Raw genomic sequence first — 26,170 nt, forward strand, 5'->3', positions numbered from 1 at the left:
AGCCCCCTCTTGCTGGACCTTTCCCTGGGGGGGGCGTGGTTGTCATACTGTTGATTGCTCAAGGCGTGTGTGTGCGTCCTTTCAGATTGACAGGCAATCTCCTCCTTTGTTTTAAGTAATCAAGAGAAGCCAGCCATATATTCCTCACTACAATTTGCTGTCCTGTTATCTTTCCTTTCTGTCTCGCACGCAGGAGAGGGACATTTTTGGTTGTTGTTGTTGTTGTTGTTGTTGTTGTTTTCTCACAATCTATGTAGATATAGTTTGAGTTCAAAAGATACTGTAGCACCAAAAACTGTTTCTGTGTGTGTGTGTGTGTGTGTGTGTGTGTGTGTTATTTATTTATTTATTTATTTATTTATTTTTCTATTACAAGGCTCAAATGATGCTTGACAGGAAAGAGGAGACTTACACAGGGTAGTAGCTTCAATTGCTTTTGGATCCAACAGAACGTCACGTACCGAACACAGCATTCTCACCATTTTGCAGATCTTGCCTGTTTCAATTGAAGTTCTGTGGCATCACTTACTGTAAACGCTGTCATTCGAAATAGGCTGAACTAATGAGCCGTTCTGTTTCAGTAGTTATTGGCTGGATCTGAAATGGCTCCCCGTTCTCTATGTAGTGCTCAACATAGGGCACAGGCTAATAGCTTTTACGTCCTAAGTAGTGCACTGTATCTCAAACAGGGAGCCATTTTGTATTTAGCTGAGTCTTTCTCAATCCTACATCGCCCCAGCTCATTAAAAAGTGATAACTTCACTTGGGAGTTTCATTATGGCTGTGCTTAAGTATCGAGTGTATGGATATGTCACTTAGCTCTGCTTAACAAACAGAAGAGCAGGCTAATCTCCCATGCTTTCATCTGAGGGGACTCTATCTTTCCTCTTTAAATGAAACAGGGATAAAAACAAGCATTGATGTCCCTCTGGCACTCTTGTCTATTTTTCACTCTGTCCTCATGCTTGAGCTGGCGATAACGCGCTGGCATTAGCCAGAGATTGAGGAAAGGAAGGACAAGTTCATGGATCTTGGGTGGTGTTTCTGCATATATAGTCATGGGGGGCATACTTAGAATGCATCATGACACTGCAGCTGTCAAGGGTGGACTGAATGACTGGGACTGGTTCAAGAATTGGTTGATTAGTCCTTGTTATGTTTGTCCTTGTTGTTTGTGATTATGCCCTGTTATGTGGACAGTTTGGAGAAGGGGGTAAAGGCCTCACATTGTGTCCTAAGCATGAACATCATATGGTGCTGCTATGAGTTTAGTCTACACTGAAAATAAGTCAAATGGAAACAAACTAGTCTGACACATCCGCTGCAAACTGGTGACGTATCTTCAATGACACTTTATAGGTTTATTATTCTGGTATTAGTTATAATATAGAGGCTATTATGAATCATTTGGTAACAGTTTTGCATATTTTGTGGAGTCCCACAGGGTTCTGTTCTACAGTTATGAGGGTAAAGGACTGACGTTTGGGGTTTAAGGAATTAATCAGGGAAAGCTGAATTGAAATGGTTGTATTAGTTCTATATTGTAAAATCCTTTTGTCTTAAAGGTATATCATTGATAACAACAACAGTATTACTAACTGAAAATCATGAATGGTCTCGTTTCTGTTATTATTCTTATAAAAACTAAACAGCTCTCCTCTATACCCATGATCTCGCTTCCCCTCATCCAGTTTTTGAATAGATCAACCATGTTTCGACGAAAGATGGCTCTTAAATGCAGTGTTTGTTCAGGTGGAACATCGGTGCTATGCGATTCAATGTGACGTGTCAAAAAATAGAAACGGGTCATCCGTCAAAAATTGGGCATTCATCAAAAATTGCATGTCACATTGCACTCCATCAGACTCTGCAACTTAAGGCTGATATAGACAGCTTCATTGATTAAAATTAGAGTGTTTTGGTTATGTCCTTAAAGACAACCATGCGTCATTTGCTGTTAGGACAATGTGTCTGACATTGCAGACGAAAACAAAAGCATAGTATTATTTGATAAATGCTGGTGCAATATGGAGAAAAGTATTAGGACACCCACACATTACACCTACAGGAGACAGGAGCTTTTTATAAATCGTTTTATAAATTTAAATTTTTTAATCTTAGCATCTTTGACAACAGGTTTGGAAGCACTGGTGACTTTTATACACTCAGCAACCCGGCTCTTTTTGCCCAAGTTACTGTGTTCCTAAAAGCTTCCACTTTTCAATAACACCACATTGGCCACAGCTGATTGTGAAATGTCTAGGAGGGAAATTTTTTTTTGCAACAGTGGCATCCCATTACAGTACCACGCTGGAAGTCAGTGAGCTCTTTAGAACATCCTATTCAACACCTGTGGCAATAGGACTGAATGAAACACCTGAAATGTAGTCACATTAGAGTAATACAGCAAAAGTATACCACTGGCATTGAGGGGTTAACACACATGGTTCTTTTTTGTCGCTGCAATTTGCTTGGCTGTGCTCATTAGTCATAAAGAGATGGCTTACTGCAATTCGTGGAGATGGCATAGTGGTCGTGTGTTAAATTACCGTGGATATAGTGGATGTTGTGCTGTTTATATGGTGTTCCTCTCTTGTTGGCTGTTAATCACATTATATCTGTGTTCTTATGTGCGACTGAATAGAGTTTTAGAAAGCTCAGAAAGGTCATACAATGTCACTGTGTCGTTCTGGGTTTCTGCTTTCTCTCTTACTCTCACTCTCTCTCTCTCTCTCTCTCTCTTTCTCTCTCTCTAACAAGCTGGCTGTGTGGCTGGGGGTTTTAATTAAAGTGCCACTGCTGGTGAGGGCATATCACGTCTCATCTCATCAGCACTGCAGCCTCTCAATGTCACCCAGGTCTCACTTAAACACACACATACGCACACACACATGCACTCACACAAACACATACAGTTATCTACATGTGAGCTTATTAATTTGTGAGTATATGTGCACTGATACGAGTATCCATAGCTACAATATCATAAGCAGCTTTGCACTCACATTAGCACTAGCGCTAGCACTAGCTGAGTCACATTGCTCATTTACGAAGAGACGACTGTTTTCTTTTCCTTTATCTTATTTGTCGTTTGCTGTGCTTTCTTGAATGGTGTCTCCACGAGCCCGCTGTTTATCTGCATATCACATCACTTGATCAAACAGACTTAAGCAATGTCACGCCACATTAGCATTAGCATGCGTACAATAACTCTCCGTTTAAGAGACGCTTCTGCGTAGATGCGGCGTCGACCGCTCCCTGCTCTTCTTTAAAATGTATAATTCCTCGCGCGGCTCTAATAGAAACCATAAAGAGCTGCTCATCCCCTCCCAATCACAGCCGCTGCGAGACAGGCGGCGCTAACCCAAACAAAGCTTAGAGCGCTGGGCCTCCGTCAGCAGCTAAACAGATGATGGATGGGATGAGAAGGGAAGGGAATGGGCTCGCGCCTGTCTCTGGCGCTTTGTAATTGCTCAAGAAAAAGGATGCTCAGCAGCCCGTACTGTTGGCCTAATGGGATTATTCCCCAGTCGGCCTGCTGTGGAGAGAGAGAGAGAGAGGGGAGAGAGAGAAAGAGAGAGAGAGTAATCCAATTCTATGTACTGTACTTCATTGAGAGACAGTCATCTCTTTGCAGATCCACAGCACACGCGTGGGAGAGTGTGTGTCGTTTCAAGGGAACTTTGGTCCCTCAGCCCGATGGGATGAATGTGTTGAGTGTTTGCTTACCACCCCGGACCCTAGAGAGTGTCACTAGGGAGAAGTGAAAGAGAGATTGCACGAGAGTGAGCACGAGAGTTAGTGAAGGGAAGAGCAAGAAGATGAGCAGAGACTCCAAGAAGCGTCTTTCCTTAGAAATTTTACATTTCATTGAACTGTACAGACTGTATTTGGCTTTATCAAATTAGAAAAAGGGCTGTGAACGCTGTCACAGAGGGATTCCCTCTGTACTGCGTGGTGTGTCTGTGTTTTACCCTGTTCAGTCATGGAGAGCTCTCAGTACAGTAGTGTATCACCACGTTATTCTTCTGGAATTGTCCTTATGAACCACTTTCAAAGGGAGGCAGCTCTGTCAGAGGAGCTACTTGGCAGGAAATCAAATTTACACAATTTCCACTTATTTAGTTTTTGAACCCACATAATCACTGCACTGGGTGTTTATTTATTTTTTCAGTTTCAACATATTTCATTTATTAATTAAAATAAAGTCATTTAGGATGGATTGCTGTGGAATGGTTCACTGTAGAGAAACATACTGATGCTGGATTCTTTACAGTGGCATAAATTCACCTCGTTTCGCCACGCCCACTTCCAAGAGTTTCTCTCTTCCACCTTTGTTTTATCAAATGGTAGTCTACCGCTGTGGACACTGATCATAAAGTAGCTAGCTATGCTAACCCAACATTCCAACAGGCCATTTAACGTTATTTAGAGCCATGCAGAGCAGAGCTAACTAATTTCATACAACACGAAAAGATTGGAGTACTTATATCCATTACCTTCCAAAGAAGAAGACCTGGGTCTATGGTTGAAGGTGCTACAGTTAACCCCTTAACACTCCAAGTCTTATTACTCGTACTGTATTACTCAGTAACTACAGGGACATCTGTATAAACTGGTGGAGCTATTCTCTGGTAATAGAAGATTGCAATAACATTTCTGGCCTGTCGGTGGGCCATAGACTTTGGTAAGGGGTTAAATCATTCACCCAGACGTCCATAAGCCTGCTCTTACCATTTTGTGGAGGGAAACCACCATTATGAAGCATCAGTGAAGTGGATGCGTCAGATGCTTGTGAGGCTGTTAGGTCAAAGACCCTTAAAAGCACCCGACAGCTTTAGAACCGAGCCATTTCCCTGGGTGAAGGTGTTCTGTTGTTGGTTTCCCCTCTGCAAAATGGTTAGAGCAGATGTATGGATGCTTGGGTGAACGTTGATGTTGATGGTGGTAAATCTACAGAAATACTGTATATCCTTGGTACCGGTGTCTCAGGCATTAGGCAGTACTTTTGAAACCAATAACTTTCTGTCTATTAAAAGTAATCTATCACCACCTGTGTGACTAACTCTGAAGTTTCTTAGGCCCGAAACATACGCAATTGCAAATGCCAACAGTTGAACAACACCCTGCAAACACACAGTCCCGCTGTACTTGAGTACTAACTCAACATGCGTTCTTACATTACGGTTAAGAACCCAGTCTCTGTAGCTCAAAGCACCCTTGCTTGAAGTACCTTTTGGGTCTGAAAGTGAAATGGGCGGAGTCAGCGACATAAAGTTAAACTTGAAAGAGCAAATTGCAAAAGCAAAGCAATGTGGCGACTACCAATGGCAGCCGAGCAGAGTGGGATGTGGTTCATCTCCTGTCTTCTACTATGAAACAGTGCCTCATTTTTGATTCCTAGATATTTGTGGTAGGGAAGCTCAACTTGTGCTTTTGCCGCAAATAGACGGTAGAGACCGAACACAGAACAAACACAGGCTTCATCTCATCCTCACGACACAGCGACGGAATTTATAGACAAGCGGTTTCCCTCCAGGATTTGTGTTTTTAGCAGGAACACAGATGTGAAGGAATGGGATTTGGTCATGTATACTGTGGTAGCAGCTAGAGCCAGTGTTTACTTGGCGTCAGTGAAACCATGGCAACCAAAGGTCAGCTCGAGTTCGGAAACGGCCACAGGCGATGGGCGACTTGGGCGACGAGAGGCGAAATGTCGCTGCTGGTGTCAACGCAGGGTTAGAATAGTGCATTTCAGTATTGAATTATGTAGGATATAAGTTTTCATTGAAGAAGGTTCTTCAGTTGCTCTACTGCTACACAGTTTGAGGCAAGTGTGTGATGCTCCAGGCAGGCAGTTAATTGGTGGGGGAGCCAATAACATCTATTGCAACTGTAAAAATGCAAACATGTCTTGCCTGATTGATTATATTTGAGCTGAAGGGAAAATTGTGTGCATTTAATTTCTCACAAGTTTATTCATTTAAGCATGTGGACACACACACATGCAGTTGCCTGGTAAAGAAACCTCCTCCGCCCAACATATGGACAGTTGTGGTACAGCTGGGACTCAAACCCCTGCTGTGTTAAACTGTGCTTATGCTGGCTGTGCCACTTGAGAGTCAACTCAAGCTTTTTTGCAGTTTTACAGTTTTTTAGGTTTCAGCTGTGCTTATATTAGCCTGTGGATGTGTCTCTCTTCATGCAGGAAAGCCCACAAACACACACACACACAGCACAGATGGAAAGAATAGCAGCCATAGGGCAGGGAGAAAGATTTTTGGGGGAAATTGTTTGGTTGCTGTCCGTGTCTGTTTGGTTTTAAATTTTCATTTTGGCCTTAATTCTCTCTCTCTTTCTCACCCCCTCTTGATCTCCCTCACTCTCTCCTTTTCTAGCTCGCTCTCTGTCTCTCTCAGCTTTAGGCTGGTTGAGGGAAACCACCTGTGTCTGTCTCTTCAGTGCCGCCTCCGGATGAGCACTGATGCATCATTCTGTGCATGTGTGTGGACTTGTGTGTGTGTGTATGTGTGTTGGAAGGTCTTCCATAGCTAATTGAAACTTAATGAAGAGAGACAGGTTCTCTTTGGGCCTGCAGCGTAGACATGGAAAAGCCATAGATGAGGATGGTCAGTGCTGTTGTCACATGCAGGGCCATCTCAGAGAGGGAAGGCTTTTGTTAAAGAGAGTATACATACATAGACATATTGTTAATTTTTGATTATTGCTTGGTGACAGGGGAGAGGGAGGGCCATCCTTAGCCTTGCGCTCTCTGGGGCTCCCAGCCACTGATAGCTGTAGCGCCACCCGGTCTTCCTAAGATAGAGATACTGGTTGCTTAGAATTGACATTTCCTGAAGTTCTAGCTATGAACATGGTCTGTTGTTGGAAAGTTAGTTACACTTTACAGAACGAGGAGCAAAAAACTGATGAATTGTGTGAAGGTGGGAATCTCAGGAAGGACTTGCTTAGATTACAGTTCAGAGGGCTGCGATGCAATGGTCTAACCATTAGCGCTGTATTTTTTTTTATGCAGGATTTCTTTTTTTTCTCACTCTGTGAGTCTATTTGGTACTTTTTAAGAAAAGTATGTGTAATGATCCATAATGAACTTGCGCCTAATATATTTTAATAATGAAACAAATGAAAGTGATATAGCAAGACAGGTGGAAGGTTTGCCAGTGGGACTGTGGTGGAAAAATACTATTGTTCTTAATAACTGAATATGGTTGGCATAGAGTTTGTAATTTGCCTTGCCCTTCGAGTTTGCAAATAGCGTTAAAACATAAACTAACGTCTGTTAACATTAACATTTAGAAAATTAGGACATTTGTGAATCAATTCAAAATCCTCCATCAAAATGTCTGCATCAAGATGCATCTAAGAAACAATTCCCTCCCACCCCACCACCCCTATATTTAACCCATTTGGCTAAAAACATGAAAAGCTATTCAAGGTGGGACTCCTGGAATCTACATACCATTGAGTTCCAGGCTCATGAGTAGTACATTAAATTCCCTAAACAGTACAATCAGAAACTGTGCTTGATTTATGCTAACAGTTTGACCATTCACACACATTCACTGTGTGTGAATTCACATATACTGAGTAAGTGCCAGTACATGGTTTACAACCTTTTATATTGACTCTGAGTATGTCCGTTGCCTGGTGATGCTACATTGGCGGCAGCTCGAAAAGAGGCGGTAGGTGGCTATGCATGTACTGGAGGACACGTGTTAAGTCCTTACCCTCCTAGTGTGCTAGGGGAGAGCTACGAATAGGTGGGTTAATTGGCACAAATTATATATATATATATTATCAGATTTCTTTTTCATGAAAGGTAATTGATGTCTATTGAGATATTTTGAAGCGTGAATGTTTGTTTACAATGTTCTCCTCACTGCTCCCATTGCAGGAATTTGTTCAAATCCACCACCGGCAGCAACACGCCTGAGTTAACTTAATGAAGCACTTATTAAACCACCCAGGAACGGTATGATAAACTACACTCTACTAGAAATAATATTGGACTTCTTCCCGGAGAGGTTTAGAAATTGTAAAGGCAGTGGTCAAAAACTCTGCTCCTAGAAAGCCTTCCTGTAAACTTTAGCTCCAGCAACACCTGAACTCTGAATATTCTCTCAGAAGTGCTTGATTAGCTGAAACAAGTGTGTCAGACTTGGGTAAGAGGTGAACCTGCATGCATAAAATCATTATTTTCTGTATTTGTATTTATTCTAATATTAGTGCTTTCTCTGCAAAAGAGAGTTGGGTTTGGCTCAGATAAATAGCTTTCAAATGTAATTTCCTCAAAGGCCCATGACTTTTGGACAGCAATGCATTATAATTTGAAACTGCACTCTAATAATAAGCTCCTCGGGCAGGATAAAGTCACACGTATCATTTCTCTTCTAATACTCAGTTATACATCTCCTCGCCCAGCATTGTCAGTTAAGCATTACAGCAGTCTCTTCAGTGGAATACTGTACACTGACTGTGTATGGTTCAGCATCTCACCTGCTGTTCCAGATTGAGAATTGGGATTAAGGCCTGATGGTTTTCATGGTTAGTCAACGTGTTCTCCCAGTGTCCCATCACATACAGTGTGCCATCAGCATTTGTCACCTGCTATTGTCTGTGTATTTCTTGCTTGGACATAAAGCATCTCAAGGGGCTGATGTAATTTTGACCTGCCACAATTGGAGCTGTTATTAAAGCAAGAAGAACTGTAGCCAGGTGTTAGAGAAGAAATGGTGCATCTGACTATTTTCTTTCCTTGAGGTACTTAACATACTGTAAATTTACAACCTAGCCTTGAAATAAAACCAGGGGCAGCATGGGTACATCCATTCACAGTGGTGGCTCAGAGGTTAGAGCGCCGGGATATCGATAACAGGGTTGTGGGTTCGATTCCCGGGCTCGGCAAGCTGCCACTGTTGGGCCCTTGAGCAAGGCCCTTTACCCTCTCTGCTCCCCGGGCGCTGGAGTTGGCTGCCCACCGCTCTGGGTGTGTGTGTGTACTCACTGCCCCTAACACATGTGTGTGTGTGAGTGTGTGTTCACTACCAGATGGGTTAAATGCGGAGGACACATTTCGCTGTACAGTGTACAGTGACAAATACGTGCACCTAAAAGACAAGTCAAGTCAAACTTTCCCCTTTCTCAGCCTAAATAATGGCGTAGACTCCACACCATGCTGCGGCTAGAGGCAGTCTCTAACGTTAGAGCAGGGCCATTTTTCGAAGTCTTGGACGCACCCTTGTCCAGATCGTACTCTTTACTCTGGCAGATGCAGGGTTTATTGTTCATTAAGCATTATGGTGTCTGAGAGTGGCCCAGGCTCTCTCTGTCTGAAAGAAGCCGGAGCTATTAAAGAGCGGTGCAGAGCAGGATGGGTTCTCCTCCATTAGCTTAGCATGGCTAATGATCCCGCCACATCCGTTGTTTATCTAAAACGGAGCGCTCTCGGAGGAGGCGGGAGCTATTAAAACGGCTGTGGAGATATTAAGCGTGCTGCTTTGGTGTCAGGGTGAGTGAACGTGGCTCTGGGTGAGTCATGAGCTCAGAATTTGTGTGTGTGTGTGTGTGTGTAGCAGTGGGGGTCTGCAGACAGAGCAGAAGAGATGGCTTCATCGTGCAGCAAGAAGCAAGCCAGGAAGCACAAAATACCCCCCAACCTGCAGAAAATAACGGGAATACAAAGAAATAAGACAAGCATCAGCAAGTTAAGTGCAGAGAGGGCTGATAGTGCTGGAGGGAGAGTGAGGAAGATGTGCTGTGCTATAGGACGAGAGGGAATCACTCTGCTGAGAGAGACAGAACGCTAGGTGCTTCATCTCCACACTATACACACACTGCTCAGGCTGAAAGGCCCTTCACTGGGTGTATGAGTGTGTCTGGTGTGAGTTTGTGAGCATTTTGAGCACATTTCAAGAGCTGGCTCATATATGAATTGCTTTATTTTTGGATATAATTCACATGACTGAGAGAGAAAGTGTATGTGTGTGTGTGTGTGTGTGTGTCTACTGTTTGGGATTGCACTCTACTGTTGCAAAGTTGAATAAAGAGAAGGAAGGGAATGGAGGAATGAAGACGAGAGGAGAAGAGCAGAAATGTGGGAAGAGAAAACAGCACTCATAAAGGTGCTTCAGGTGGCCCTTTAAGTGAGGCATAAAAGAATCAGTTTTGGTTCCATAAAGAACCATGTTTGGTTGTGTGAAGAAGCTTTTAAGGGTCTAAAGTATCTTGACTTCATGTAAAGGTTCATCACACTCACACATCATTAGGCAATGTATTGCTCAGAAATTCCTATTCCACTTTTTTACCCCAAAAACACTTGATCACCAGTAGATCACTTGATCACAGTTGCTCACCACTGTTTAAGCTAGTGATCACATGACAAAAAAAATCTCTGACAATCTAATAGATGAACAAATCCACTATGGCTCGGCTGTTTGGAATCATGTGATCACCAGTTGATCACTACTTTTATCAAGTGATTTGATCACTTGATATATATACATACATATAAATACATGACAGCTCAGAAGTTCAGAATCACTTGATCACTTTCAAAATAGGCGATCATTCGAATGCCTCATTGCCTCAAGGTCATTTGATTGCCTTGTGGTGATCATGTGATTTGTGAAGATATCATTGTTAATGCTGTACAGCTTTCTCTGTCATTTTACAAGCATCTACAGACCTGTTCATTACACTTGGCACATCTAGCGTTCATTCAAGCATTCATGGAACCAGTTTTAGCTTTTAAAGATGTAAAGGTTCTTCACACTCACTCATTACCACAAACATGGTTCTTTATGGAGCCAAAACAGGTTCTTTTATAACATCACTCAAAGACCCATTTGAAGCACCTTTATGTAAAGAGGAGTGATGAGAAGATAAAAAAGTTTCTATAGAGTAGAAACCAAGATTAAACAAGAAGAGAAAAAAGTGAAGGGTTTAGAAGGGTCTTCGATGCTGTTCTATCGGGAGCTCAGCACACTGAGTGTGTGTGTGTGTGTGGGTGTGTGTGAGAGTGGTTAAAACAGTGTCCAGACAAAAGCAGATGTGCTGAAAGCCATAGTGCTAGTCTTGTCCATATGGCCAGCAGTACTGCTGTTATTATTATTGCTTTGTGCATGTGTGTGTATGTGTGTGTGTGTGTGTGTGTGTGTGTGTGTCCATCTGAAGTGCCACAAGCAGGAGCTGACTGTGATTAAGTTTGACACCCACTACCGCATTGGCCAGCAGCAAAGGGTGGGGGTGTGGGCAGTACTTTACTCAGAAAGCCTGAAGTAAAGCCAAAAAAACACAGTGTGTGTTTGTGTGTGTGCGTGTGTGTATTAACCTTAAGACCCTGGTGGTAAGGAGTGGTCAGTAGTACCAATCCGTGACCTTCAGTTAACGTGCCTCTCTCGTCCCTCAGTGAAGTCAGAGGGTCCGTGCATGGTCTTGGCTAAAGCAGCCCCCCATCTCCTCCACCTTGTTTACTTTATTAATTAGTCTTTTAATTTGCTGCGAAGCCCTGAGAGGTTAATTAACGTCAGCATCTGAACGCTTCCACACGGCGTGTCCATGGAGACCACGGAGTGAGGCGGCGAAACGCTTCCTGCCACCAGCCCTAGACGGCAGTGTGTGACGTGAGCGAGTGTGATAAAACTGAGGTGGAGAGTGTGTGTGTGTATTTGTGTGTTAGTTTGAGCGTGCACGAGAGCGCTGTTCTGCTCTAATTAGCCGCTGTATTGCTTAAACATTCCTCTTCCACTTTTTAAAGTTAGACATAATCACCGCAGCACAAGATGGTTAGATACGCAGATGACGCTCCAGAAGTTTGAAATCACTTGATTAATGCTTTCTAAACTGATGATCAAATACACTACAGTGTAAATGTTTGGAATCACTTGATCACCAGTTGATCACTGCTATTGTCAAGTAATTTGATCACCGGTTTTTAAATGGGTGATCAGATACACTGCAGCTTGGATGTTTGATTACCAGTAGATCTTCTCATTTCATGAAGTTGGTCACCAAATAGCTGACAAAAATACATTACATATGAGAAGAGTGACATTTGATAATCACTTTTTAGATACATGATCAAATAGGTGAATAAATCCACTATAGTTCAAACATTTTGGATTCACTTGATCAATAACTGTAGTTCAGTTGTTTGTAACCACTTAGAGGTATCTTTGAATTTTTAGCCTATTCGAACTAGCTGAATTTATTCTGGGTAAATAGCAAAGCACTTTTGTAAGTCGCTCTGGATAAGAGCATTTGCTAAATGCCTTAAATGTAATGTAACAACTTGATCACCAATTGATCACTGCTTTCTTCAAGCGATTCAATCACCATGATTTAAGTAATTGATGAAACAGGTAAAAATATATACAACATTTCAGAAATGTCAACATAAACATAAAAGAAATGTCAAGTGATTTGCGAAGACATCATTGTTAATGCTGCACAGCTTTCTCAGTCATTTTACAGTCATCTAGAGACTTGTTCATTACACTTGACACATCTAACATCCATTCATCCATTTGTTCATTCATCCATTCATTCATTTGTTCATCCGTGCATTTATTTATATATTTACAGTTTTTAGCTTCAGCATGTAATACAAGTATCTGCAAACAATAATAAAAATAATATTTTTTTGGGAGGGGGGCTTTTTTATATATACAGTCACATATCATGGCCATATGGATGAGTTATTGACTCGTGATTTAGCCGTTTTGGCTGCTCTGACTCCACACGGTCTCATTAAAGGGATTGAAGGTGGAGGCAGGAGAGGAGCGAAGGAGGGAAACAGAGAAGCCTACAGCTTGCAGAAGGATGGACCTGCACAGTGCTAGCGACAGATGTGCATTTTATGACTGCAGCATAATGAAATGCATAACTTTGAAGTCCGCCTCTTTTTTCCTTTTTTTTGAGTGATTTTTTTGCATTAAAAATGTAAATTAAAAAAAGTCTCCCCCTCATCACGATGTCCAAAACAATTTTCTGCTTGGCTCGCCCTGAACAGAGAGCGATTGAGTATGCCGGGCTGGCTGCTAACTGATTGTGATTGCATTCCAGTAGGATCTAGGAGGGAAAGAGGGAGTTTTGAGGAGGGGGGGTCAGAGAGAGAGAGAGAGAGAGAGAGAGAGAGGTCCTCTGGGAATCTCATCTACCTTTCAGCATCTCTGTGTCTTTGTGGTAATGCCTTCAGTGCTGACTATCATTAGGACCAGCATTAACAACACTAATGCTGACTATAGAGAGAGAGAGAGAGAGAGAGAGAGAGAGAGAGATAGATGTGAACAAGGTTATGCCTCAGCGTGGCAGAGGAAGGGCAGATGCAGGCAGGATGAGTGGAGTGGTGGAGTAAAGGAAGCGAGTGCAGCAATAGAGAGCGAGGGAGGGAGTGGACAGTGTGGCATGTGTCCAGTTCTGGTCCATCTGTTTTTGTGTGGGTCAGTAGATGCAGCTCATCATTAGCCTGCACTGAGGGGATAAGAAGGCCACACTGGTGCCAGCCTCTCTCTCTCTCTCTCTCTCTCTCTCTCGCTTTCCCACATTTTGCTTTAGCCCCAGCAGTGTGTGTCAGTCTGCATCACGTAAATTGAATCATAAATCTTATGAATCAGTGTGAGTGTTTAATAAAGCTGAACTGTCTAAGTGCTACCTTATCTTATAAAACTGAATCTGGCTATGAGACTCTGCCCTGTGCCGCCTACAGGGCTGTTTAGACAGCAGAACGTTCCTTGTTTCCACCGTCTCCACTAGACATTGTGTTAAATGGTCACTCTCCTCTGTGCGCTCCAGTTCTAAGACCATTATAACTTTACAGATGTTTAGCCCACATCTGGGAGACGTAGCAGCACTGTTCTTCATGTGATCACATTCAGAGCAGATGATGGCCACCTTGGCGGAGCTGTGCGGAAAAAATGGCCCGTGACGCTCTGGCCGCTAGCTGTCACTCTCGATTAAATTCTGCCAGACACTCGCACTCAGCAGGCGAATCTAGAAATCGGCCTATTCTTAGCTTTGTTAAATATCCCAAAACCCCCAGGACGACCCACCCTCACTCTCTCCTGCCCCCCGCTACTTTCCTCTCCCAGTTCTTCAGTTCCTCTCAGCTACTTCTTCTCCCTTAATCTCTGGCTGCTTTTTTACTGACTCCCTCAATCCTCTGCTCTACCCATCACTCTATTTTTTTTTTTTTATCTCCCTTATCATCTCATCTCCCTCTCACTCTCTCTCTCTTTCTCTCACACACACACACTCTGTTGTGTCGCTCCTTGGCGCTTACCCAGGGTTTTTTAGGCCTGGGTGGGGAGACATTTGTTCTCGATAGCATCCTTTCCCCAGCCAGCTGCTTTAATGCAATCAGCATATTGCTGTATGGAGCTCTACAGCTGAGCCAACATGAAGGACTATTCAAGAAGAAATTGTTTGTATGTGAATTAGCGCTAATTAGCAGATTTTTTTTCAGGGGGGCTCTGCAGCATCATAATTGGACATATTAGTGTGTGTTTGACTTCCAGCTGGCTGCTGGAAGACTGGCAGGGGGGTGGTAGAGAAGAGTAGAGTAGAAAGGGGTGCAGCTTGGAGGCAGCACAGACATAGGTCTTTTTGTACGAGAACTTTTATTTTTTCTTGTTCTGTTGACTGAGCAGGAAGGAACCTGGGGAGGGCTTTTGCATAGAGCTAAGTCGCTCACATACAGAATACAGAAAATAATGGAGAAGGAAAGAAAAAGAAGTGTGTATGTGTGGAAGAGAGAAGTGCAATGAAGATAGAAAGAGAGAGAGAGAGAGAGGGAGAAAGAGAGAGAGAGAGAATGGGGCATGAAAGCGAGTCTTCCGCAACATGCAGCTGGATCATCAGCAGAACCTAATGAAGGTGGAGGCCTCCCACTGGCTTTACACTGCCTGTCACACACATGGGAATGCCAATTAACTCCCCCCACCATCACCAGCTATTGCCGACAAGGGCATATATATATATATATATATATACACACACACACACACAGACAAGCTCATACACACGCTCGTTCATGCGTTCAGAAAGAATAGCAAAATCAAGGAATCCTCAAATCCTAGAAAGATGTCAAGACTCTGACATTCTATAATCATTCTTCAGAGCGTCAGATCGAAGGCTCTTTCTTCTCTTTTGCTTTCTTCTTCTCCGCTCTTCTTCCACCATATTTTCCAACCCGCCGCACTTCTTTCCCAGATATCATGACTATTCTCTGGATGAGCTGAAGCAATAAAAGCTTGGCTGAATATAAAGGGCCATTATACAGCATGTGCAAGCCTGGGAGATAACATTTTGACTCAGAGAAAGAAAGAGAAGAGCTGGATCCTCCACTGACCTCATTTTGAAAAAAGCTGTGAGACTGTAAACACCTACCAACAGCTGCTAGTGCAATCCAGTGCTACTGGTGAGTGTTGCTTGTGTTTTTGTCAATGAAAATGAGCTGAAAAACAGAGCTACAGTGAGGAGGACAGACACCGGCTCTCACTGAATGATACAAAAACCTTCAGAAATAATAGAAAGGAAACTTGCAGACTTATGGACAAAAGTATTGGACACCTGTTTATTTATTAATTGTTTATTCCGAAATCAAGGCAATTAAAAAAAGAGTCCTGCTTTTGTTGGAGTAACTGTCTCTGTGTAGGTCTGGATGTTGGATGATCACCTCCCCACCTCATCCCCAACTCATCCCAAAAGTGTGGAAGAAGCACCCACCATCATTCCAGAGAACACAGTTCCACTGCTCCATAGCTCAATGCTGGGGGGCTGTATACACCTTTAGCCCACGCCTGGCATTAGGCATACTCTGTGTGTGTGTGTGTGTGTGTGCATTTGCACATGCATACCAGCACTGGGAGAGAAAAGGGAGACGGAAAAAAAGAGAACAATGTGAGTGAGAGAGAGAGAGAGAGAGAGAGAGAGAGAGAGAGAGAGAGAGAGAGAGAGACTCACTGAAAAAGAGTGATGCTTACAGAGAGCATAAGTAGAAATGGAAAGACAGAGGAGAAAGAGAGACTCACCAATAGAAAGGGAGAGGGGGAGACATTTAGAGAGAAAGACAGAGAAAGAGAGGAAGGACCAATCCACAGAAAGAAAGAGAGACATTTGCAGAACAAGAGATGGAGAGACTGAAATCGTAAGACTGAGAGACTTTTGCAGAATGATGGAAAGACCTTTACAAATAGAGTGAAACTCACAGAGAGAGAAAGAATTGAGAGAGAGAGAGAGAGAGAGAGAGAGAGAGAGAGAGAGAGAGAATAAAGATAAAGAGTGAAGAGAGAGACATTTCCTTTGAGAAAGAGAGGAAGACCGGAAGAGAGAGAGAAAAGGATGACAGAGAGACATTTGCAGAGCAACAGAGATAGAGAGATAAACACTTAAAACAGCTAGAAGAAGTGAGATTGAGAGACATGCAGAATGTGGTGGGAGAGAGAGAGAGAGAGAGAGAGAGAGAGAGAGAGAGAGAGACTTTTAAGGAGTCGTTACAAACGAGATGTGACTGCCCCCTCACAACACAGATAAAAGCATCTGTCCATTTCTACAGAGAGCATGGTCTAATGGCAGCGTAGCGCAGGAGCTGCACCCAAGAGAGGGAGAGAAAGAGAGAGAGAGAGAGAGAGAGAGAGAGAGGAGGAGGAGGGAAGATTTTCAGCTTTCTCACACTCAGATCCCATCTCTCTCTGTGAGCAGACAGAAGAAGTGGAGCAGGCCAATCATAGCACAGGGAGACGAGTGAGTGTGTGCGTATGTTCCTGATTCAGAGACTGTAGCCTGATGAGGCAGAGCCTGTATCCAATGCTCTGTGCTGTTCTTATGGATGGGTGAAATAAAGCCCACTGCCTCAGCATGGAGACAGGAGACGGTAAGACACTTTTTCCAGCTCTGATGGAAGTTTTGCCTGCATGCCGTCTTCAGCCGGCAGATTTTCAGATTCAGATGTTTTTTTCCCCAAATGATTTTATTTCGCTCATACGCTCGATGCATTTATTGATCGCAGTGTGCCGGGGTTAAAGATGTGAGGAACTGTTTTGGCGGACAGCGTGATCAAGGTGAGAGTTGTTATTGGTGTGGGATTGTGGGAAATGTAGTTCTTGATGAAGAGCAGGGCTTAAACAGCGTGCTGTGCTCCAGGTCCTTCCTGGCCAGCTCCTGTTTTGATGGACGCGTATTGATCGCGAATGTGCAAGGGAGACAGAGAGAGAGATGAAGAAAAAGAAATGCGTTGAGCTAGTCTTTTTGTTGTGCATTATTCCATACAGTGTCTTTTCAAGTTTTACAAATCTTACAAATGAAGCTGCCAAGTGGAAAAAGAGTGGGCTCTTGAGAATGCTGCCAAAGAAGCCAGCATTTTAAAGTGTAAAGGATGAGAGTATATCGCAATTGAACAGAAAGACACCAGGTTTTAAATTTTTGATTTGAAAACTCCAAACTAACACATGTACTAGTGAACAGGGCAGTGAGAGCACACACAGAGCGGTGGGCAGCCACCTCAGCACCTTGGGAACAATTGTAGGATTAGGTGTCTTGCTCAAGGACACCTCAGCCACAAATATTGACAGAAGAGAAAGCACTGTTCCTTCACTCTCCCTGCCCCCATTTTCTGCAGGGCCAGGGGATTGAACCAGTGACCTTTCAATCCCAAACCCACCTCTCTAACCTTTAGGTCACAGTTGCCTTTCAGATAATGAAAAGGTTCTAAACCAGCGCGAGGATTCTTGTTGAATTTCATGTCCAAGAACCATGTAAGATCCTTTTTTTCTTTCAACAATAGGAGAAATCAGGCTCTGAGTGGGCCAGCAGACCAAGGCACTGCCACTGTGACCGGAGGATCACTGGTTATGCTGCCTGCTATCAGCAGCCAGAGCCTGAAAGAGCACAATTGGCTTCTCACTCTCTGGGTGGGTAGATTTCTCTCTCTCTCATCTTCTCTCTATCTTCAGTGCGATGCTGTCTGGCATGGGTGTCTTCTAGCCAATGCATCAGAGCTGGATATATAAGCTGGATCCCAGCATGTTGGTTACCTGATGACACTGCATTAGCGGCCGTTCGAAAAGAGGCAGTGGCTGGTTGCGCATGTGTCAGTCCTCACCCTTCCAGCATACATATGATTGGGAGTTCTAACAAGTGAGTTGGATAATTGGAACAAATCAGCACACAATCACAATAAACGTTTTGGTTGGGCTAAAGCTCGTGGCGGAAATTTGCACCCCTCCTGCTCCTCCCGATGGTCCAATTGAATTCATTCTCTGCCCGGCAAGGGGGGTCTGGCTGTGGGTCCCATCAGCTCGAAGCCCCCCAGAACTCCAGCCCAAATTTCATGAGTTCTCCTCCTTGCTTCAGTCAAGCGTGGTTCGCACTTCGTAAAATTATTTAAGAATAATGAAAAAAATACTTTGTAAAAACAGAACACTTTCTGTGCTTTGATATTGGCAAAGCTGCCGCCTTCACTTTCCCTGACTTTGTTGAGCATGGAAGCAGCTCTACTGCTTTTGGAAGCGGGAAAACAAGAAACTTAAACCTAACCCATGATATATTGGAGTACATTTGGCATTAGAGTCACGTCAGGATTTGACCATATTCACCAGTGTTTCTGTGGTGTCCTGTGGGCAAACAGATAAAGATGCAAACTTTTTACAGTGGGTTGTACTCCTCAGATGCAATATACTCTTTCTGTAGTCCTGAGTTTCATAACGCGCCCCACCAATTCCAGCACAAAACAACCAAAACCACCCTATCACAGTTTTGGTTCAGTCTGTTTCATCCATATTTACCATTTCCTAAAATAAACTGCTGCAGCGCTGACCGGATGAGAGTTATCCACCCAGAAGTACCAGCAACCTGTCTATTTGCATACATTATAATTTGGACCATAATCCACTCCGTTTAACAATGTGCATAGGAAATATTCCAAGCACTTCTCCAGTTTCTGTGCTATTTGTGCCCAGCCTTCTGTCCCATTGCCCATAAAGACTACTGTGCATGTTCAATATTAGACACTATGGCCATATGATGCCTCATAGGCGCATTAAGACTGGCATAATTAGGAGATAAGCTGTGCCGTGGCAGGTCACTCTAATGAGACTGCGCCAGTCTCTCTCTCAGTCAGGTCCAATCACATGTAGTTAATCAGCAGACGGGGTTAGTTACCACTAGGTTAATGACGCACATTAATATGTTGCTAATATACCCCGGGTCATGCGGTAATTAAAAATCTCATTTTCAACTCTATGAGCTTAGAAGACGCTGGCTCTCCTTCATCTTAACTGTATATCATTTACTGCGGGGGGGAAGGGTGTGTGTGGGGGGGGGGGGGAGGGGGGTTTGCTCTATCTCTTATTTGTTCTGCAATCTCAGAGGTTACTTAGATGATGCATCGCTGACGACCAACTATGTGTGTGCGTGTGTATGTGTGTGTGTGTGTGTGTGAGTGCACCATACCAGGGCTGTTGCATCATGTATACAGTGTTAAACAAACACCTGTGCACAGGGAACAGGCTCTCTCCTCAGGGTCAGCTGATGCAAAGTGCTGCTGCATTTACCTCATGGCCGCACATCCTAGCTTGTAGGACTGCACAACTGTCACAGTATTGGCCTCTGCACTACTTTTACAGAAGGTGCAGATGTGCTTTTAACAATCTTAAAAGAGTATTAGTAGTTTTAAGGTCCACTTAAGATGTTGGTGTGACAGAACCATTTGTTTTGTGTTTGTGTTACTACAAACAACCTCTGCTCTGATTGGCTGCACTGTATTGGACCTCATTCAAAAAGCAGCCCCCGCTGAAACACGTCTTATGACTTCAGGTGGAGTAAACTGCTGAATAGGCATGCTTATATCAATGTGTTTTTTTTTTTGTGACATCACAAACGCTTCGTACACACACACTGAATTCTGAATTGAGGGAACTTCGTAAAAGCATTGTGCTGTGCTGCTTAGAAACGTAGGCCTCCCATTAATGAACTACGTGGGAAAATGTCTGTAATTCACACTGTTCAGGCGATGATCAAACATTAGCTCCTTCTCGTTCCACTGTCTGTTGCTTAGTAATGACACTGACAATACATTTTGGTCCAAATTCAGCCAACATAGTGAGTTCCGATGTTTACTATAAATTACAAAAGCATTATGGGAAACTCGAATGCCCTCCAAATCACGTTCGAATTCCACTTTACGATTCAGTGTCCTAAATACTCAGTAGTGCTCTAAAACGTAAACAGGGATCCATTCCAGTCACTACCTTTGTTTTTATGATGTCATAAAGTGCATCTACCTAGAACTGTTAAGCCCCACCCATTCACATTGAAATAGTTATAAGCAGTGTTGCAGCCCTCGTTGCTTTTTAAACAAGGCACAGCACAAGACAACCAATCAAAACAGCGGCCGTTTTTTAAAGGCACAGTAACTAACTGTAATTATACAGCCTTTTTCATTGTAAGGAATAAAGAGAGGTTGGCAAAAGGTCAGTAAACACAGATTTGTTGCTTATAAACTCACACAGGTGTCATAAAAACATAAACATAGGGAAAATGTAATAATAGTAATAACACTACTATACTGTCCATGTCTTGCAGGCCTAGTAGAATATGAGTGTGAGCATGGCTGATGGTTAGCACACAACTGTCCTATTTGTCATTCGTACAGAAGCATACTGGCATATTAAGTGTGAAATATTTATGAATGGGGTGCTGCACTGAAGCTAGGTACAGCCGCTTCTCTTGCTGCTTACATTGGGCATATTTTTAGAGTTTTAATAAATAAGTGTAGCACATCCCCTCAGCCCTGCATCAACTGCAAAATGAGAGAAGCTTTCTGCAGCCGCTCTGTTACGCCTAAACAGTGCACTGCTAAAATCTGCTTTCCAAACCCACTGCGTCCATGAGCAAACACTTTAAAACCCATCAGTTCAGTTCCGTAATCCCATATCTATCTGTGGTTTATCAACAGAAGTAGCTTGTGGTAAAAGGGTAAAAATTATATATATATATATATATATATATATATATATATATATATATATATATATATATAAACAAAAAAAAAAACAGAAAGAGCTGTTTTAAGGGGCCTGTAGAGAAATAGGGAGAGGGAGGGAGGGAGGGGAAAAAAGCACAATGAATGAAGTGGGAAAGGGAAAAGGAAAAAACGAGGTGTGCTTAGATGTTTGTGTCCCACAAAGGAAAACAAACAGTGACAGTTTGTGATTGGAGAGGCATAGTGGCGTTGTCAGGCTGGTGTTATCTGCAGATGAGAGGGAAGAGTCGTATTTCTCTGTGCTTTGATCTTCAGCAGTGGAGAAGGGGTGGGTGGTGGGGTTCAGAAGACGTGAGGGATGTGGTATGGATGGAGATGGAAGAGGATGGGGAGGAAAAGAGTGTGGAGAGGAGAGATGGAGGATGGTGCTCTGGTTCTCACGCGTTCCCTTTTCTGTCAATGATAAAAATAGAGTTTTGCCGGCAAAGACATCAAAGCAGGCCAGAATGCAATTAGCAATTCATACAGCGTACACAATGCCTTCTCACCAGCAGCTGACGAGAGCGAGAGTAGAGTCAGCAGTTTTGTCAGGTGTGTGTGTGTGTGTGTGGTAGCATGAGTGTAAGCTTAGTCTGTAAGGCGCACTGTAATGCTGGTGGAACGGTGCATGCATCAGCATCAAAGGCTACATTCGCACTACAGGGTTGAAGTGGCACAAATTCAGTCTTTGCCTAAATCCAACATCATTATGAGCTTCAATCAGATTTGAGCCACTTTCATACGATTGCATATATCATTATATCCAACGGTTTGGACGCCTCTGGTCATATGAGGTGTTTTCTGTCATGTTTTTTTTTGTTGTTGTTGTTTGTCTCATGGCTTTAGTCAGTGTGTTGTATATGACAAGGATGAAAGTGACACAATCACATTCACAGATTACACAATTTCTCTTTAGTCCCCAAATGTAGACACAATCTTACAAAGGTATGTGCAAAACTCAGGCTCCCACCCCTCTGCTATGTGTTTAAAGTATAAGGTGTTTAAAGATCCAGATGTGCAGTTGCACAATTTGCTTCAATGTGAAGCTGAGGAAGCACACTTCAGACACCCAGCATGTCCTGTCTCATCAACTACGCTTGGACTAAAAGGGGAAATGACCTATGTTTGGGTTTTAGTTATTTATTTTGCTCAGCTTCTGCTTTAATCCCTTAAATCCTTTAAACAGAGAGTCCTCATTGCAGCAACAGTGACTGGAAAGCGGAATTCTGAGGCCATCCCGAGGAACACCGACATTAATATGAAGGACCCAGCTTTCCACAGCCAATGACGACTCTCCTGAGACTGTACCGAGATCACTGCAGCTCTGTATGTCACGGCCTCCATCTCCTGACCTTGAGGCTCGGCTCATGTGCTGCCTCATCGTCTCAGCGCGCAGGAAGCTTCTTGTGCTCCTCCATCGAAATGTCAAGCCATGTGTCACTGAAAGAGAAGGGTTTTTTCCTCTTTCTTTCTTCAGCTGTAGGAGAATGAGGAGCACAGCAAGTGCTATCCAAATTGATATTCCGATATTACTTTTTAATGCAGTTTTTAACAGCCTTTCCTTTCGCTAGCCTTTCAAACAAACATGCGCAGAGTAGCAGTGGGAAGTCAGTGTACCTGCCAAAGGCCTTTTTTTTTAACAGTGTGGTGTTGTGGGGTTCACACTGGGATTTGAGTGGCATGCCCTAGTGCGTCTTAGCAGTGCTTATGCTAGAACGAATGCTGCCCCTGTTTTCAGACGAGACGTGGCGTTTGGAGTCTTTCGAATGTGCCTGTGGACTGCTTTTAAAGAAAGCAAGCAGGAGACCTTGATTTTTGCAGTTCGAGGACACAGCTGTTTGCCCCATTTAAGCAAGTTTTAAACGCGCTGTTTAAAACTTGTTAAACAACAAAGTTGAAAACATTACGCTATTAATACATATATGTGATGCAACATTCCCCGGCTCCAGATGAAATTGCAAATTGCAAGCTGTTGCAGAGCAAGAGTCACATTTGGAATAAGTCATAAACGAACACACACACACACACACACACATGCACAGAGCGCTTGTACTTGTGTTAGGACATCAGCACCCAGGCCTAACTTTGGCCTGCTGAGAGGATGCAGTTGCTAAGTGAATGGATGTGGATATCTCAGCTGTGAGGTGGGGCCAGGCCTTGATGGAAGCCATTTATTCCCATTCTATTCAATAAGAAGGACCGTGTGGAATCCATAACAATATCATCAATCCACAACAACAACACGGATGTAATTTATATGGTAATACAGCGCGAGGAGTGGCCTGAGTCAGGGGGCCGAGCATAATTGACAATCAGCTGTGTGTGTGTGTGTATGTGCGCGCACATGGCGTAGAAATGAGCATGTATCGGAATGCTAATCTCTTCCTGAACATGCATGCTTGTATCATCATGGACTGCCTACGCTGACACCAGCTATTGGGGGAGAAAACATTTTAATCTTTGAAGACGAGACGCAGGGCAGACAGTGCAGCGCACTGTACTGAGCAATGGCAATGCAAATGAATAAACAAAAGGTTTTATCATAATATTCAGAGAATAATTGAATTATTAATAATAATCATTGCTGTAAACAGGTCTTCAAATGAAGTGGTTTTGAGTGTTTTTACAGTAGTTTTACTCAGTAGTTTGTTATGTACTGTATAATAGGCTAAACTTGCCAAGCAACATAATAATTCCTAGCATTTTTCCTAGAACCTTTACATATTGATTGTATGCTGAGGGTGAGGCGTGTGGGTCCTCAGCTAACCCAATGACAATCACGCTTGTATAATTCATGATTGACAGTTTCAAACATCTACCAAGATGTAAGGCAACTGTTCTGGAACATTCTTCTGTTTGCATGCAGTCATGACATTTTGACAGGCAGAGGACTAACATTTTGGATACAAACTGGAGCATTTCTTATTTTTTTTAACACATTTAGTCTTTCATCCGACTCAGACCTCATTCACTTTTTTTGCCGACCGCTACTTTTTATAAGCTCAGTGCTCTGTTCTGCCCTTTCCAAAACAAATTCTAGCAAATCCAATCTTCCCTGCAAAAGACGGTAGTGTGCGCAGTAAATTAGACCATGTTAAACCTTAGGGTGAACATTTTCTAAATCAGTTCAAGTGCTGCAACTGTTTCCTACAGCTTGTTTACCTCTTATCTGGGTGCTCCTGTGCTGTTCTGTTTTCCTAGGATCATATTTCTTGCAAAATGGAGAGAAAACACACTTGCCAACATGTCGAAAAGTGACAGGTTTCTACAAACAGATATTTTTTAACACCATAAAGTTAACATGTAACTGCTGTATTGTTTAAGACAGAACGGCACATTCAGCTTCATCAAAAAGAAAATGGTTCCAATGGGGTTAGCAGGATTCATTGCCTTACACTGTACCACAAGCACAGGTGGCTTATTACTCCATCACATCGGTTTTAATGTATTAATTAAGCACAATCTTATGGAAATGCAGTTGCCAAGTTTAGCAACGACATTATTGACATAGGAAGAAAATTTTTCCAATATTTTGGACTTAGATTGCTGTGCAGTCCAGAACTAGACCTAATCCTTCTTTGGGAAACGGTCTTTTTCTTTGTCACAATTAATTTTCACAGGAATTTTCAATCACGTAATTATGTATTTTCCTCAATGAAACTTACATTTGGCTTCTTTGCTGTCATGAAAAAGATGTGTCTCAGATGTGTTTTTCAGTTTTTTAAATGTTTGAATATGTTGGTTGTTCTTTACATTGTGTCTTTACAAAATCCCATGTGTTTTATATACCCGACTACATCACATATATTCTATTCATGTGGAAATAATATGCACACCTGAATCAAGTAGATTTGGTGTATCGTAGATCTGAACCTGTCTGTTTTATCGTGCCAAGAACTCAATTGAAGTTGTGCAGTTTTTGGCATGGTAGAAATGTTTCATTAAAAAGCCAAAATGGCCTTCTCGGTAATGCCTTGATGTGTGTTCATCTCCAGAGATCCGAAGCTATATTTGGCCACCCAGTTACAAGAATGTGGAATTATGTGGCCGCTTCTCCTTGACCTGAGTGCTCCTGTTGCACCAGGCTTTGCCCAGATGTAATTTTCTATAGAAGTAATAGAAAGGATCTGAGGGGTTGTGCTGGTCTTAAGGGATCGAGTTGGGATTTTGTGCCAAATCTCTGTTTATTATTGCTCTGATGGTGTATTGTACTGTCCTTCATTCAAGAGAATGCTTCAATATCTGTCTGTGTTTAGTGTGGGCAAGTCAATGGAAAGCTTTATGCAAGGCCTTCCCTTGCCTATGTGCTTCAGTGTTTTGTGTATGTTTTGAACTTATCTAGCGCTGATTCAAACAAGGAATAATGGAAAAGAGGTTAAAGTGGGAAATCTATGCCACACAGTTCTGTGGATATAATACTGTGGTATGTAAAATGTTGTAGGTTATGGCCTATTATGGAAGAATAAGCAATAATACTACTGTATTTCAAGATACTACGCACCACTAAACAGGCAGCATGTGTTGCTAAACTGGCTGCTTTTACACTTCCGAAGGGACTTATAAGGGGCTTATATGAGTTTGTGGGCATGTTCCCCCATGGACATTCATTGCGGCCTCATGAGGAGGATTGCCGTTCCGGTAAATTACAGAAAATAATTGCAGTGACCAAGTACAAGGTTCAAGATTCCACATCCTATTAACGCTTCTTCCTTTTTCTCTGTGCCACCATTAACCCATTCACCAGCCACGGCCACATTCCTCCACATGAGCTGCACTGATTTGTATTTTAAAGATGTTCTTGAGTGGAATTTCGGAGTTGTTTTGAAAGGATTATGTTGGAGTTGTAGGCCGGAGGCGCCGAATGCTGTGAGTGAGCTCGGTAAAATATCAAAGTAGCTTTTTTTTGGGGAGAGGAAAAAATGTAAATCGTTTGATAAAAAGTCTCTTTTAAGCGAATAAATTGTAACTTTGCTCAATTAAAGCAAGTGGATGATTCCTGCTCAGGCTTTGCTAATGACTGCTGTGACCAACCTGATTAAAGGAAGTGTGGGTGTATGTGTGTGTGTATGTGAGAGAGAGAGAGCCATATTCTGTTCCAGCATTTGCACTGGCTTAGCGTGTGAAGTGGGTGTG

At 42.8% G+C, this 26,170-nt stretch overlaps 1 protein-coding gene across 8 annotated transcripts in view; it reads left to right on the forward strand.

Annotated features, from left to right (window-relative positions):
* The window catches only part of tenm2a (teneurin transmembrane protein 2a), a 667,726-nt gene that overhangs the window by 512,858 nt on the left and 128,698 nt on the right, over nt 1–26,170 (forward strand). The window contains exon 1 of one of the 8 annotated variants that reach the window (XM_072664042.1): nt 16,807–16,891. The exons of the other annotated variants lie outside the window; for them this stretch is intronic. Coding sequence (XP_072520143.1) covers nt 16,876–16,891 — 16 coding nt within the window. The 5' untranslated portion in view covers nt 16,807–16,875. Of the gene's footprint in view, nt 1–16,806; nt 16,892–26,170 lie in introns of those variants that run through there. 8 annotated transcript variants of the gene reach the window in all.

Source organism: Salminus brasiliensis, chromosome 19 (genome assembly GCF_030463535.1).
Source record: "Salminus brasiliensis chromosome 19, fSalBra1.hap2, whole genome shotgun sequence".
Classification (NCBI taxonomy): Eukaryota; Metazoa; Chordata; class Actinopteri; order Characiformes; family Bryconidae; genus Salminus; species Salminus brasiliensis.